Source organism: Erinaceus europaeus, chromosome 17 (genome assembly GCF_950295315.1).
Source record: "Erinaceus europaeus chromosome 17, mEriEur2.1, whole genome shotgun sequence".
In the NCBI taxonomy this organism is placed as follows: domain Eukaryota; kingdom Metazoa; phylum Chordata; class Mammalia; order Eulipotyphla; family Erinaceidae; genus Erinaceus; species Erinaceus europaeus.
The window spans coordinates 5,719,749-5,733,752 of record NC_080178.1 but is presented as its reverse complement, the minus strand read 5'-3'; the positions used below and the strand labels follow the sequence as shown (position 1 = coordinate 5,733,752).

Genomic DNA, 14,004 nt, shown 5'->3' with positions numbered 1-14,004 from the left:
GCAATACACCAACTCCAGTACAACGTCTGCTTTGTGTTTTCCCTTCTGTTCTTATTTATCAACTTATATCTATGAGTGAGATCATCCCATATTCATCCTTCTCTTACTGACTTATCTCCCTTAACATGATTCCTTCATGCTCAATCCAAGATGAGGTGAAAAAGGTGAATTTGCCACTTTTAATAGCTGAGTAGTATTCCATTGTGTATATAGACCACAACTTAATCAACCACTCATCCGTTGTTGGACACCTGGGTTGCTTCCAGGTTTAGGCTATTACAAATTGTGCTGCTATGAACGTGGGTATTTACAAATCTTTTTGGATGAGTGTTTCTTTCCTTAGGATATATCTCCAGGAGAGGAATTGCAGGGTCATACCGAAGGTTCACTTCTAGCCTTCTGAGATTTCTCCAAACTGCTCTTTACAGGGATTGGACCAACTGACATTCTCACCAGCAGGGCAGGAGGGTTTCTTTGTCCCTACAACCTCTCCAGCATTTGTTGCTGCTACCTTTCCTGATGTCTGACATCCTCACAAGAGTGAAGTGGTATCTCATTGTTATCTTCACATGCATTACTTTGACAGTCAATTGGAGAAACAGCATAATGGTTCTGCAAAGTATTTCCTGGTTGAGGCTCTGAGGTCCCAGATTCAATTCCCAGCACCACCATAAGCCAGAGTGGAGCAGGGCTCCTCTCTCTCTCTCTCTGTCAGTATTTCTCACTAAAATAATTAATTAACTAATTAAATCATTTTAAAAGCCAAACAAAAACAAAATCCAAAAACAAAACACCTAGATTGGAAGTAGAATAAAGTCATCATCAAAGACTTTCTTAAGATGACAATGAGGGCTAATCAGGTCACTCACTTGATAGGGTCCCTGCCTGGCACACACAGAACTTGGAGGCCCGTGTACAACATACAGGAGTGCATCAGGGGAAGCTTTGGACTGTGAAGTCTCCTTGTCTGTCTTCCTGTCTGTCCGTGTCTCTGAAAATGTCAGCTCTGAGTAATGAAACTGTGTAGACATGGAGCCTGAGCAATGACAACACCTAGACCAATGCAGGGTGATTTTTATTTTTTTAGTGAGAGTAAATCAATTAAGTAAAGGTTATATCTGCATTTTATCCCATGTCTGTTTTCACCGAGGAAGGATATAGGTTTATGGATTAATTCTGTAGCTTTATAATCAATTACAGCCAATTTTGGTCATTGTCAGTCTAATGATGAGTGAGGAAATAAAAAAGTTTAGCCTTTGCTAGCAAATGTATTGGACATCCGCAGGGGAACTGCAGAAACAGAAATCTAATTAATCATATTCACAAGACACAGAAGAATAGAAACAGAGACTTTAGAGAGTTGATTCCCAACAGTCAGGAGATAGAAATAAAATGAAGTCTGTCTATTTTTTCTGTAACAATAAGAGGTAAGGCTACAAAGACTTGTTCCATTCAGGTATGTTTCTAAAAGATTACTATTTAAAATACAGAGAAGTGCTTATTTTGGAAAAAGTGAAAAATAAGTGAAGAATAATGAAAACTTTATAAATAAATTACTTATACATGCTACTCAGTTAAATTAATATTCCAACAGAATAGTTAAAACAAATCTATTAGGCCAATGTGATTGTAACAAATTTACAATTTCATCTGTATATTGTGCAGATTTTCCTTATGTATGCTTTAGTCATGATTCCTAAGCATATCTTTTTATACCATGACAACTTTATAATACTATTATACTTGTAAATTTAATAATCACAATATATTTCTTAAAATGGCAATAGACTAGTACAAATAACACAATATTTAAGTCTAAAAAAAGTCACAATGCTGGTCACATTCTGTTTTTCATATAACATATGATATACACATGCATGTGTACAATACATAGAGACATAAAAATTTAAAACCTCAGACTCTCTTTTTTCTTCCCATTTTTATTGCATGAAAATTCCATATAAGATGAGAATAATAAATTCTATGTATTTAAATCTTTATATTTTAATTCTTTTAGCTTTACTTAGATCCCTGGAGGGATTTGATGATTTGGCAAATTTAAGCTACACAAATGGATTATAAATACTATGTAAAAACAAAAATGAGAATGATAGTGTGACTCATAAATAAAATACATAGTTCAATAAAGCATGTTTTGTTAAACAAAATAATTGCTATACGAATATCCTTACATATTAGGTTTTATTTATGCCTTTTTATGAAATACCATTGTCCTTGAGAAGATTAGTTATTTTTTCTTTTAAATATTTATTTATTCCCTTTTGTTGCCCTTGTTGTCATTACTATTGTTCTTGTTATAGATGTCGTCGTTGTTGGATAGGACAGAGAGAAATGGAGAGAGGAGGGGGAGACATAGAGGGGGAGAGAAAGATAGACACCTGCAGACCTGCTTCACCGCCTGTGAAAAGACTCCCCTACAGGTGGGGAGCAGGGACTCGAACCGGGATCCTTAAGCCTATCCTTGCGCTTTGTGCCACCTGCACTAAACCCGCTATGCTACCGCCCAACTCCCCTAGTTATTTTTTCTTAAGTAATAGTTGGTACTTGTTCATATCTCTAACTTAGCCTTCATCAGACCATTCAAATCTAGATGATCTTTCAGTTCGATCAACATTTTTTTTTTTTTTCTGATAGCAGGTGAAAGAAACCAGGACAAGTCTGACAGTATCGGGAATTATAAAATAGCTCAGATTTAAAGTTTACTAAGTTTCAATACAAACCACCATCTAGTCACTCACAATACAATTCTCCTTGAATTGAGAAAGCTGTTGACTTGAGACAAATAATGTTGCATAGAAATAAATTATTGTTTTTGCATATTGTATGTTAATATATTAATTGAACAGAAACAGACAGAAATTAAGAGAGAAGGAGAATAAAGAAAGGGAGAGAGATGGAGACACCGACACACTGTTTCACCCTTTACAAATCTTCCTGCTGCAAGTGGACACCAGGGACTTAAACCCAGGCCCTTTGTGCATTGTAATATATGCAGTCAACTAAGTGAACCACCATCCAGCCGCAGAAATGAATTACATTCTATATTACAGGTAACTCTTTGTGGATATACAGAAGAATCAGATTGTGACGCCATTTTCTAGTTCATTTTTTTTTTTTAAGTTTGGGCTGGAATTAAGAAGATGGACACAGAAAATTGTTCCTCTGTGACAGAATTCATTTTACTGGGAATTACCAATAATCTTGAGAAAAGGATAATCCTATTTACCGTTTTCCTGTTTGTTTATCTCATTAGTCTTCTGGCAAACCTTGGCATGATTATCCTAATCCGAATGGATTCTAAGCTGCACACTCCAATGTACTTCTTCCTCAGCCACCTCTCTTTCTCCGACCTCTGCTATTCCACAGCTGTGGGGCCCAAGATGCTGGTGGATGTCTTTGCCAAGAACAGATCAATCCCCTTCTTTGGCTGTGTCCTGCAATTTTTCATATTCTGTATCTGCACAGATGCTGAGTGTCTACTGCTGGCCGTGATGGCCTTTGACAGGTACAAGGCCATTAGCAACCCCTTGCTCTACACAGCCAACATGAACAGCAGGGTGTGTTACCTGCTCATGGCTGGGGCTTACCTGGTGGGACTGACAGATGCTTTAGTCCACACAACATTAACATTCCGCCTGTGTTTCTGTGGGTCTAATGAGATCAACCACTTCTTCTGCGATGTCCCTCCTCTCTTGTTAATATCTTGCTCAGATACGCAAGTCAATGAGCTAGCAATCTTCACTGTGTTTGGCTTCATTGAATTAACTACCATCTCAGGAGTTCTTGTCTCTTACTGTTACATTATTCTCTCAGTCTTGAAGATCAGCTCTACTGAGGGAAGGTTCAAAGCCTTCACCACCTGCACCTCCCACCTCACAGCAGTTACCATCTTCCAGGGAACGATGCTCTTCATGTATTTCAGACCAAGTTCTGCCTACTCCCTAGATCAAGACAAAATGACCTCATTGTTTTATACGCTTGTGATTCCCATGTTCAACCCTTTGATTTACAGTCTCAGGAACAAGGATGTAAAAGATGCCTTGGTCAAACTGAAAAGTAAAATGTGGTTTCAAATATAGTATACATTGACTGCTGTTCTCATAAAATTAGATAGTATGTGACCAGGAAACAAAACAAAACAAAAACATGTAAATGTTTTTTCTCATTCATTTATATGACTATTGGTTTCAAAGTCAAAGTATAAAAAAATGTGAATGCCTACACAGGTCATTATTTATAATGGTTGCTAACTAACATTATTTGTTATAGTTGTTACAATCTCCCTCTTTGGTAGAATCTTTCCAAATACTTCTACTTTGACATATTTAGATTTGTTCAGTCTCTCAATAGAGCATTAGTTCAAGTACACAAAGATTTCCTTGAGCATATCCCTAGTTTTTTAAATTATTATTATTCCTTTTGTTGGTGAGCCTAGTAGCTTCTATTGGAGTAAATGTCATGTCATAATGCAGAATAAAACAAGAATTAATGAATTAAGTTTTCAAGTTGTCAACAGTCAATAATTTCATAAAGTCCTAACCTGGGGAAGACAGACTAAAACTGTAGATAAATGTTGAAATCCAGTATGCATTTGAAAATTTTCTCTGGGACGGAATATTAGGTTATAGGTCTAGAAAAATATTAGTTGGGTGAGTAGTAAATCTATTCAGAGTATCTGATACTTGCAGAGCCCTTGAGGCAGACTGTACTTACTATATTTTTTTTCTTTTAATTAAAAGTCTATATTGTTCGATTATGAGTTAAGGGGGAAATGTCTTCATAAAAAATCACTGATTTATAATTATTTACTGTCTTTTTTTTTTTTTTTGGAAATAAGAGGGGTAGAATTCCCACCACTAGAGTTCCACTGCCTATCCAGTCAATTGTAAGCTTTCCTATTCTTTTTTTTTAGAACATTTTATTTATTGATTGATGGTTGATTGATTGATTTTCCCTTTTGTTGCTCTTTTTGTTTTACGTTGTAGTTATTGATGTCGTTGTTGTTGGATAGGACAGAGAGAAATGGAGAGAGGAGGGGAAGACAGAGAGGAGGAGAGAAAGACACCTGCAGGCCTGCTTCACAGCTTGTGAAGTGACTCCCCTTCAGGTGGGGAGCAGGGTCTGGAACAAGGATCCTTTAAGCCGCTGGTCATTGTGCTTTGCACCAAGTGCGCTTAACCTGCCGCGCCACCACCCAACTCCAGAGCTTTTCTATTCTTTAACCCTCTGGGAGTATGGACCCAGGGTCAATATGGGGTGCAGAAGAAGAAGGTCTGGCTTCTGTAATTGCTTCCCCGCTGAACATGGGCGTTGACAGGTAGATCCATACTCCCAGCCTGTCTCTCTTTCTTTCCCTAGTGGGGCAGGGTTCTGGGGAAGCGGGGCTCCAGGACATACTCGTGGGGTGGTCTGCCCAGGGAATTCCAGTTGGCATCATCTGGAACCTGGTGGCTGAAAAAAAGTTAAGATATAAAGCCATACAAATTATTGATTAATCATGGACCTAAAGGCTGGAATAGTGCAGATGAAGATTTGGGGTCTCTGTTTTGGAAAAAGCTAGTAAATCTAATTTGGTTCTATTCCAAGAGGCCCCTGACTCTGCTCTAGTTTCTAATGATTACATTCTGAATCCTTAGCTGATATAACATGACTGTTATCTGTGTTTCAAGTACCATGTAGAATTAGGAAATTCTCTCTCTCTCTTTTTTAGATTCTACTTGAGGGGACGTTGAAGACTACAAATGTTTTAGGTGAACATTTTGCCTCTCTCCAGATTGTGTTTTGCTATATCACAGGTCAACTATAAACTGTCTATCCCTCACCCAATAATCCTCTCCATTCTATAACTCCTCTTCCCCTTCTCCCTATAGGTAACCCAGAGCTTTAGGATTTGTTTTAATTTGACTCTGTCTTTTGTTTTAATTATGTTTTTATTACTGCTATAGGACATACTTGTCACTGATGTTTTTACATCTCTCTCTGAAAAAGTCACTCAGACCTGAGTAGTATTTTTTCTTTTTTACCAGAGCACCAGAGCACTGCTCAGCTTTGGCTGATGGTGGTATGGGGGAATTAAACCTGGGGTTTTCTAAATGAATCTGGAAGAGACTGTTTTAGAAACAGAAATAAATGAGAAACTATTAAATGGTAATTAAAGTCAGTAGGCTGCTCTGCATTTCCCTTACTCCTGTAAAACAGTCTTATAGTAAAAGCCAGAAACCAGTGTAGATGAGAGAATGGAGTAAACAGAATATTTGCACACTCTGGGTGGAAATATAAATTGGTCCAGCCTCTGTGGAAAACAGTTGGGAGTTTTCTCAAATTGCTGATAATAAAAAACAAAAATCTACTATACTACGTGATGCAACAGCCATACTCCTAGGTATCTGCATTCAACTTACTGTTTTAACATATTTATTTGCTTGCTTTAATGAAAAGGGAGGTACCAGAGAGAGAAAAGATCATTGGTGAGCTCTGGCTAATGGTGGCTACAGGGAATGGAACCTGAGATCTTGGAGTCTCAGGCATGAGACTTTTGCATTACCATTATGCTATGCTTCTCCCTAGCCTTACTCCTAGATAGTTAAGTGGCTCTGTTTTCTTTTTTTTAATTTTTTATTATCTATATTTATCTATTGGATAGAGACAGCCAGAAATTGAGAGAGATGAGAGAGAGGGGGATGAGAGAGAGGCACAGAAACAGAGAGACATCTGCAGCCCTGCTTCACCACTTGTGAAACTTTCCCGTTGCAGATGGGGACCAAGAGCTTGAAGCCAGGTCTTTGCACATTGTAGCATGTGCACTGAATCAGATATGCCACCAGCTGGCCCCTGGAGCCCTCTTTTCAAGGCAGTGTTATTCACAATAGCCAAGTGTTGTCAAAATTCGGCGGCTCCAGCTGGGCGGGTAGCTTCACGGGCGGGTAACAGAGATGCGGAGACAACGGCTGGGCAGGGAAGCTGTATTTCTTTATTCAGGAACAACGATTCATAAACTAAGACAAACTAATCACCAAACAGAACTCTGCTGTCTCTTTGCAGCGGCGCAAGCACTCTCTCTTACTCTAGAACTCAGGAACTCTCGAACCCTGTAACTCTGGAACTCTGCAACTCTTCAACTCTCCAACTCTTTCTCTGGAACTCAGGAACCCTCTCTCGGGGTTCCTCGGGGCGGGCTAAGCGGCCCGCAAAACTAACTGGACTGATCCAATTCTCTTGGCTGGGGAGAACTAGAACCCAATGTAAAGCATACAACAGCCAAGATAAGGGAGCAGCCCAAATGTCCAGTGACTGATAAGTAGAAGAGGAATAGAGGGAGTTGGCTTGTAGCACAGCTGGTTAAGCCCACGTGGCACAAAGAGCAAGGACCAGCATAAGGATCCTGGTTCAAGCTCCCGGCTCCCCACCTGCAGTAGCATCACTTCACAGGTGGTGAAGCAGGTCTGTAGGTGTCTTTCTCTCCCCGTCTCTGTCTTCCCCTCCTCTCTTCATGTCTCTCTGTCCTATCCAACAATGACAACAACAATAATAACTATAACAAGGGCAAAAAAAGGGAAAAAAATTTTTTTTTTAAAAAAGGAGATCGATAAAACAACACAATGGAATTGTTTGGCTTTGTATGTTAACTCTCTTTCAGCCACCAGGTTCCAGATGCCAGCAGGATGCCAACCAGACTTCCCTGGACAGACGACCCCATCAATGTGTCCTGGAGCTCCACTTGCTCAGAACACCACTTTACTAGGGAAAGAGAGAGACAGGCTGGAGTATGGATTGACCAGTCAACACCCATGTTCAGCGGGGAAGCAGTAACAGAAGCCAGACCTTCAACCTTCTGCAACCCACAAAGACCCTGGGTCCATACTCCCAGAGGGTTAAAGAATAGGAAAGCTATCAGGGGAGGAGATGGGATACGGAGTTCTGGTGGTGGGAATTGTGAGGAGCTGTACACCTCTTGTCCTATGGTTTTGATAATGTCTCCTTTTTTAAAATAAATAAATAAAATAAAGAATGTAGAGAATGGGCCAGATGTTGGCGCAGCTGATTTAGTGTGCACATTACAGTGCATAGGGAGCCCAGGTTAAGCCCTCGGCCCCCAGCTGAAGAAGGGAAATCTTCACAAGCAGTGAAACAATGTTGCAGGTGTCTCTCTTTCCCTTTCCCTCTCCCCTTTCCCTCTTGTTTTCTCTGTCTGTATTCAATAAATAAATAAATAAACGAACTACACAATAGAATATAGTGAAGCTGTAAGAATGAATGGAATATTGCCATTAGCTACATGGGTGGGCCGGGGTGCTCATGTTAAGTAAATAAACCAGAAGGGAAAAAAAACAATCATCAGATAATCTCACTTCTACAGAGTCCAAAACAAAGAAAGAATTTAAAAAATCAAAGAAATAAAAACAATAATAAAAATGGAGAAATATTAAGTAGAATAAAGTCACTAATGTGAGAAGAAAGCCACCAACACCTTAACATAATAATGGGGGTTGCTGATGAAGTCTCTTACTGCATAGAGTCCCTTCCTTGGAAGGCTAACCACGGTTGGAATTCCCTTTGTATCATGAGGGAACACCTCTGCATCAGAGGCGGCTTGGGACTGCGATCCCTGCTCCTGTCTCTCTATCTGTATCTCTGAAAAAGTCGGTTATGAGTAATTGTTGGTATTCTTTGTGTTGGTTTGGCCCCCTTCCCCCTACCTCTGAGAGAAATGGTTTGGTCCTTGCTAGTTTTGCACCTGTTTTCTCCCTGCCCCCTATGCTAAGGACGCCCAGAGTCCCAGAAGCCGCAGAAGGAGAATGATGGGGGAAGCACATGGTGTGGTGATTTGCCCGTTCGTGAATAAAGATTAAACTGCACCTTCTCAGCCCAGCTGTGTATCCCCGAGTCTCTCTACCGCTGTGATGCTACCCCGGCCAGCTGGAGCCCCCGAAACTTTAACAACAGGTAATGGAGCTGTGCAGGTATGAAGTAGAAGCAATGATTAAAAAAAAAAAGTGGGAGTCGGGCAGCAACACTGCAGGTTAAGCGCATGTGGTGCGAAGCGCAAGGACCAGAGTAAGGATCCCGGTTCCAGCCCCCGGCTGCCTACCTGCAGGGGAGCCACTTCACAAGCAGTGAAGCAGGTCTGCAGGTGTCTATCTTTCTCTCCCCCTCTCTGTTTTCTCCTCCTCTCTCCACTTCTCTCTGTCTAATCCAACAACAATGACATCAATAACAACAACAATAACTACAACAACAAAAAACAAGGGCAACAGAAAAGAAAATAATTAATTTTTTAAAAAGGTAAACAGTAATTTTTTTAATAAAATAATAAATCTAAGGTCAGGTGGTGGCACACCTAGTTAAGTGCAAACATTACAGTGCATAAGAATGCAGGTTCAAGCCCCTGGTCCCCACCTGTGGGGGAAAAGCTTCACAATGGTGAAAGCAATTGCAGCAGGTGTCTCTCTGTCTCTGTCTCTCTCCCTATCTCCCTCTCCCTTCTCAATTTCTCTCTGTTTCTGTCCAATAATAAATAAATAAAAATATTTTAATAAATGAATAATAAATCAATAAGCAGAGTTTAAATCTGAATTCCCTCAGCTGTCTGTTCACTGAGGAAAGGTGTAGGGGCATGCTACCAATTCAATGGCTTTAAAGTCAGTCATCTCAAATTTCTTTCATTGATCAACCTGGTGTTGGATAAAAAATTTAAAAAAACTAAAAGTTCGCTCTCTGCCAACACATGAGTTGAACATCCACAGGGGAAATGCAGAAATAGACATAGAATTAAGCATATGGACAAATCACGGAGACTTTAGGGAGTTGAGTCCCGAGAGGCAGTTGTCAGACATAAAATACAGTCTGCTTATTGTTCTTGAGCCGGAGATCAAGACAAGGAGACTCTTCCTTTCAGGTATGTTTCCAGATAATGAAATTTTAAAATATAGAGATGTATTCATTTAGTAAAGAATGAAAAGTTGAGAAATGAGAACATAGTAAATGAGAGCCTTATACATAATAGTCAGTCAAAATAATTTTTCAGTGTAATAGTAAAAATAAATATATTAGACTTATTTGTATGAATGTTTCATTTTTATTGTATAAAGATAGTACACATTTTATTCATATTTTAATCAAGATTCATAAGTTTATCTTTTCTCACTGTGCCAATAAGATATTGCATTTGTAAATTTAATAATTGCAATAGATTTCTACATATGACAATAAACTAACATGTTGTAATAACCAAACCATCTAGGTGTGTATACAGAATATAATATTTGAGCTAAGATAAGAGAGTACCATGCACATTCTAGTTTTCTTGTGTCATCTAGTGTACACATGTATCGATACTGTATACATCAATATAAAAACCTGAAATCTGGGGCCAGGTGGTGGGGAACCTGGTTAAATGCACACAGTGCACAAGGTTGCAGGTTCAAGTCCCTGGCCACCACTTGTAGAGGGAAAGCTTCACACGTGGTGGAGCAGGGCTTCAGATGTCTCTCTGTCTTTCTCCCTCATTATCTCCCCCCTCAATTTCTCTCTGTCTCTTTCCAATAATAGAAAAATAAAAGCATGTTTTAAAAGTTTGGGGAGTCGGGTGGTAGCGCAGCGGGTTAAGCGCAGGTGGTGCCAAGCACAAGGACCAGAGTAAGGATCTCGGTTCGAGCCCCCGGCTCCCCACGTGCAGAGGAGTCACTGCACAGGTGGTGAAGTAGGGCTGCAGGTGTCTATCGTTCTTTCCCCCTCTCTGTCTTCCCCCTCCTCTCTCCATTTCTCTCTGTCCTATTCAACAATGACATCAACAACACAACAATAATAACTACTGCAACAATGAAAAACAATAGCAACAAAAGGGAAAGTAAATGTAATTTTTTTTTAAGTTTGAAAAAATGAGTAAAATAAAAAAAAAAACCAAGGGAGTCAGGCTGTAGTGCAGCAGGTTAAGCGCAGGTGGCGCAAAGCACAAGGACCGGCATAAGGATCCCGGTTCGAACCCCGGCTCCCCACCTGCAGGGGAGTCGCTTCACAGGCGGTGAAGCAGGTCTGCAGGTGTCTATCTTTCTCTCCTCCTCTCTGACTTCCCCTCCTCTCTCCATTTCTCTCTGTCCTATCCAACAATGACAACAATAATAATAACTACAACAATAAAACAACAAGGGCAACAAAAGGGAATAAATAAATAAAATAAATAATAAAAAGATAAAATAAAAATAAAAAAACAAATCCTGAAATCTAGAGGTCTCAGACACTCGGGGTTTTTTGTTTGTTTGTTTGTTTGTTTGTTTGTTTTGCTTCCAGAGTTATTCACTGGGGTTCTGTGCCTACACCACGAATCCACTGCTCCTAGAGGCCATCCCCCCTTTTTTTGGTTTTGTTTATCTTTGTTGTTATTATTGCTGTCATTGGATATGATAGGGCAGGAAGAAATCAAAAGAAGAGGGGGAGACAGAGAGGGGGAGATTAAGATAAACATCTGCAGATCTGCTTCCCAGCTTGTGAAGTGACCCCCTGCAGGTGGGGAGCCTGGGGCTGGAACCAGAATCCTTAAGTTGGTCCTTGAGCTTCGCACCATGTGACCTTAACCTGCTGCTAACATCCGCTCCTCTTTCCTTCCCATTTTTATGGTAATAAAACGTTCATGCAAATGAAAAATAAGCAGACCTATAAATTTCAATCTGCACATTTAAATTTTGCTACTTTACCTTGGCTTCTAAAGGAATCTGATGATTTGGCAAATATCAGTTACACAAATGGTTTATAAATGCTACATCAAACCAAAGATGGAAGTAGTAGAATAGTTCAATAAACTATGAATATATTAATTCAATAAATAGTCCCATACAGTATGTTTGTTTCAGGTAAAAAAAATGCTATAAGAACATCAGTGCTTACTATTTTTTTCTAAGTTTTATGCAACATCACTGCTCTTGATTAAAAAATCAATTATTTTTCTTAAGGTGACACACGACTAATGTCGCCTGTCTCATGTCTCTATTTCCTTCATTATGAATCTAGATGAGTCACTGTTCAAGTCAATTCTTCTTCCAAGTACCGGATGAAAGAAGTTAGGATAAGTCCATTCATCTTAGGAATGATAAGATGATTTAGAGTTAAAGTTTACAAGTTTATATACGATCCTTTCATTTATTACTCAATACCTCTTAAGAGGAGAATACTGTAAGTTAAATGAAAACAACAATTCACAGGAAAAAAACTATGCTCTATCTTACAGATCATTCTTTATGGAATTCACAGTTCAGACCCTGAAATGGCATTTTCTTCATCATATTTTGTAGTAGCTTAGGAGAAGAATTAAGAAGATGGAAAGAGAAAATTGTTCCTCCCTGACAAAATTTATTCTATTGGGAATTACTAATAACCCTGAGAAAAAGATGTTGCTATTTGCCACTTGTCTATTTATTTATCTCACTAGTCTTCTGGCAAACCTTGGGATGATCATTCTAATTCGAATGAACACCCAGCTGCACACACCAATGTACTTTTTCCTCAGCCACCTCTCTTTAAGTGACTTAGGCTATTCCACAGCTGTGGGGCCCAAGATGCTAGTGGACGTCTTTGGCAAGGATAAATCAATCCCTTTCTTTGGCTGTGCTCTGCAGTTCTTTATCATCTGTGTGTTTATAGATGCTGAGTGTCTACTGCTGGCTGTCATGGCCTTTGACAGGTATAAAGCCATTAGCAACCCTTTGCTCTACACAGCCAACATGAACAGCAGTGTGTGTCACTGTCTCATGGTTGGAGTTTACCTGACGGGACTGATAGACGGTTTGATACACACAGTCCTGGCGTTCCGCTTGTGTTTCTGTGGATCCAAGGAGATTAACCATTTCTTCTGTGACTTACCTCCACTCCTCCTCCTTTCCTGCTCTGACATTCAGGTCAATGAGTTGACATTATTTACCCTTTTTGGCTTCATTGAACTGAGTACCATCTCGGGAGTTCTTATCTCTTACTGTTACGTCATCCTATCAGTCCTGAAGATCAGCTCTGCTGAGGGAAGGTTCAAAGCCTTCTCCACCTGCACCTCCCACCTCACAGCAGTAGCCATCTTCCAGGGAACGATGCTCTTCATGTATTTTAGGCCAAGTTCTTCCTACTCCCTAGATCATGACAAAATTTTCTCCTTGTTTTACACCCTTGTAATTCCCATGTTCAACCCACTGATTTACAGTCTCAGGAACAAGGATGTCATAAATGCCTTGGTGAAACTGAAAACTGAAAGGTGGCGCTAAGTATTTGAGCCTTGCCATAAAACGTATACACACATAAACATCAGGATCTTTGCTCCTGTAATATTATGTTATGTGACACAAGAAAACATAATTTTTACACATTTCAAAGTAAATGTTTGTTTTAAAGCCAACCCATATAGTATGTCATAATTACCAAAATCTGAAAATCTACATTGTGACGTTAGACTCATTTATAACTTTCCTGTTCTTCTAATTTTGCTAGATATTTTTATTGCCATTGGAATTTGGCACCTGCATGATGAACTCCCCACTTTTTGTGGATATATATATATATATATATATATATATATATATATATATATTGAAAGAAAAAGTGATATGGGAGGGAAATGGAAAGAGAGACACTTAGAACATTGCTTCACCCTTGTGGGGCTTCCCCACTGCTGGTGGGGACCAGGAGCTTGAACCCAAATCCTATCAAACTGTAATTGTGCACTCTCCTGGAGGCACCACCACCTAGTCCTTAATTTTGCCATATTTCTCTATGTTCCATTTTTTTTTCGACAAGTATGCAACGATTTTTTTGAGTACTTGTTTTGTACATTTAGCTCTTTTTTTAATAAAATTTTTAAGAAAGGATTAATGAACAAAAACATAAGGTAGGAGGGGTACAACTCCACACAATTCCTACCACCCAATCTCCATAACCCACCCCCTCCCCTGATAGCTTTCCCATTCTCTAGCCCTCTGGGAGCATGGACCCAGGGTCGTTGAGGGTTGC

General features: G+C 39.6%; 2 protein-coding genes across 2 annotated transcripts; both read left to right on the top strand.

Annotated features, from left to right (window-relative positions):
* Positions 1–3,153: 3,153 nt before the first annotated feature.
* LOC103109590 (olfactory receptor 5W2-like) lies at positions 3,154–4,100 on the top strand. The gene has a single exon (XM_007518699.2). The coding sequence runs from the start codon at positions 3,162–3,164 to the stop codon at positions 4,098–4,100; it is 939 nt and encodes a 312-aa protein (XP_007518761.1). The 5' UTR covers positions 3,154–3,161.
* Positions 4,101–12,329: 8,229 nt separating this feature from the next.
* On the top strand, positions 12,330–13,262 carry LOC103109592 (olfactory receptor 5W2-like). Its single transcript, XM_007518700.2, has one exon. It carries the CDS (start codon positions 12,330–12,332, stop codon positions 13,260–13,262), a length of 933 nt encoding a protein of 310 aa, XP_007518762.1.
* The last annotated feature ends 742 nt before the right edge of the window (positions 13,263–14,004 follow it).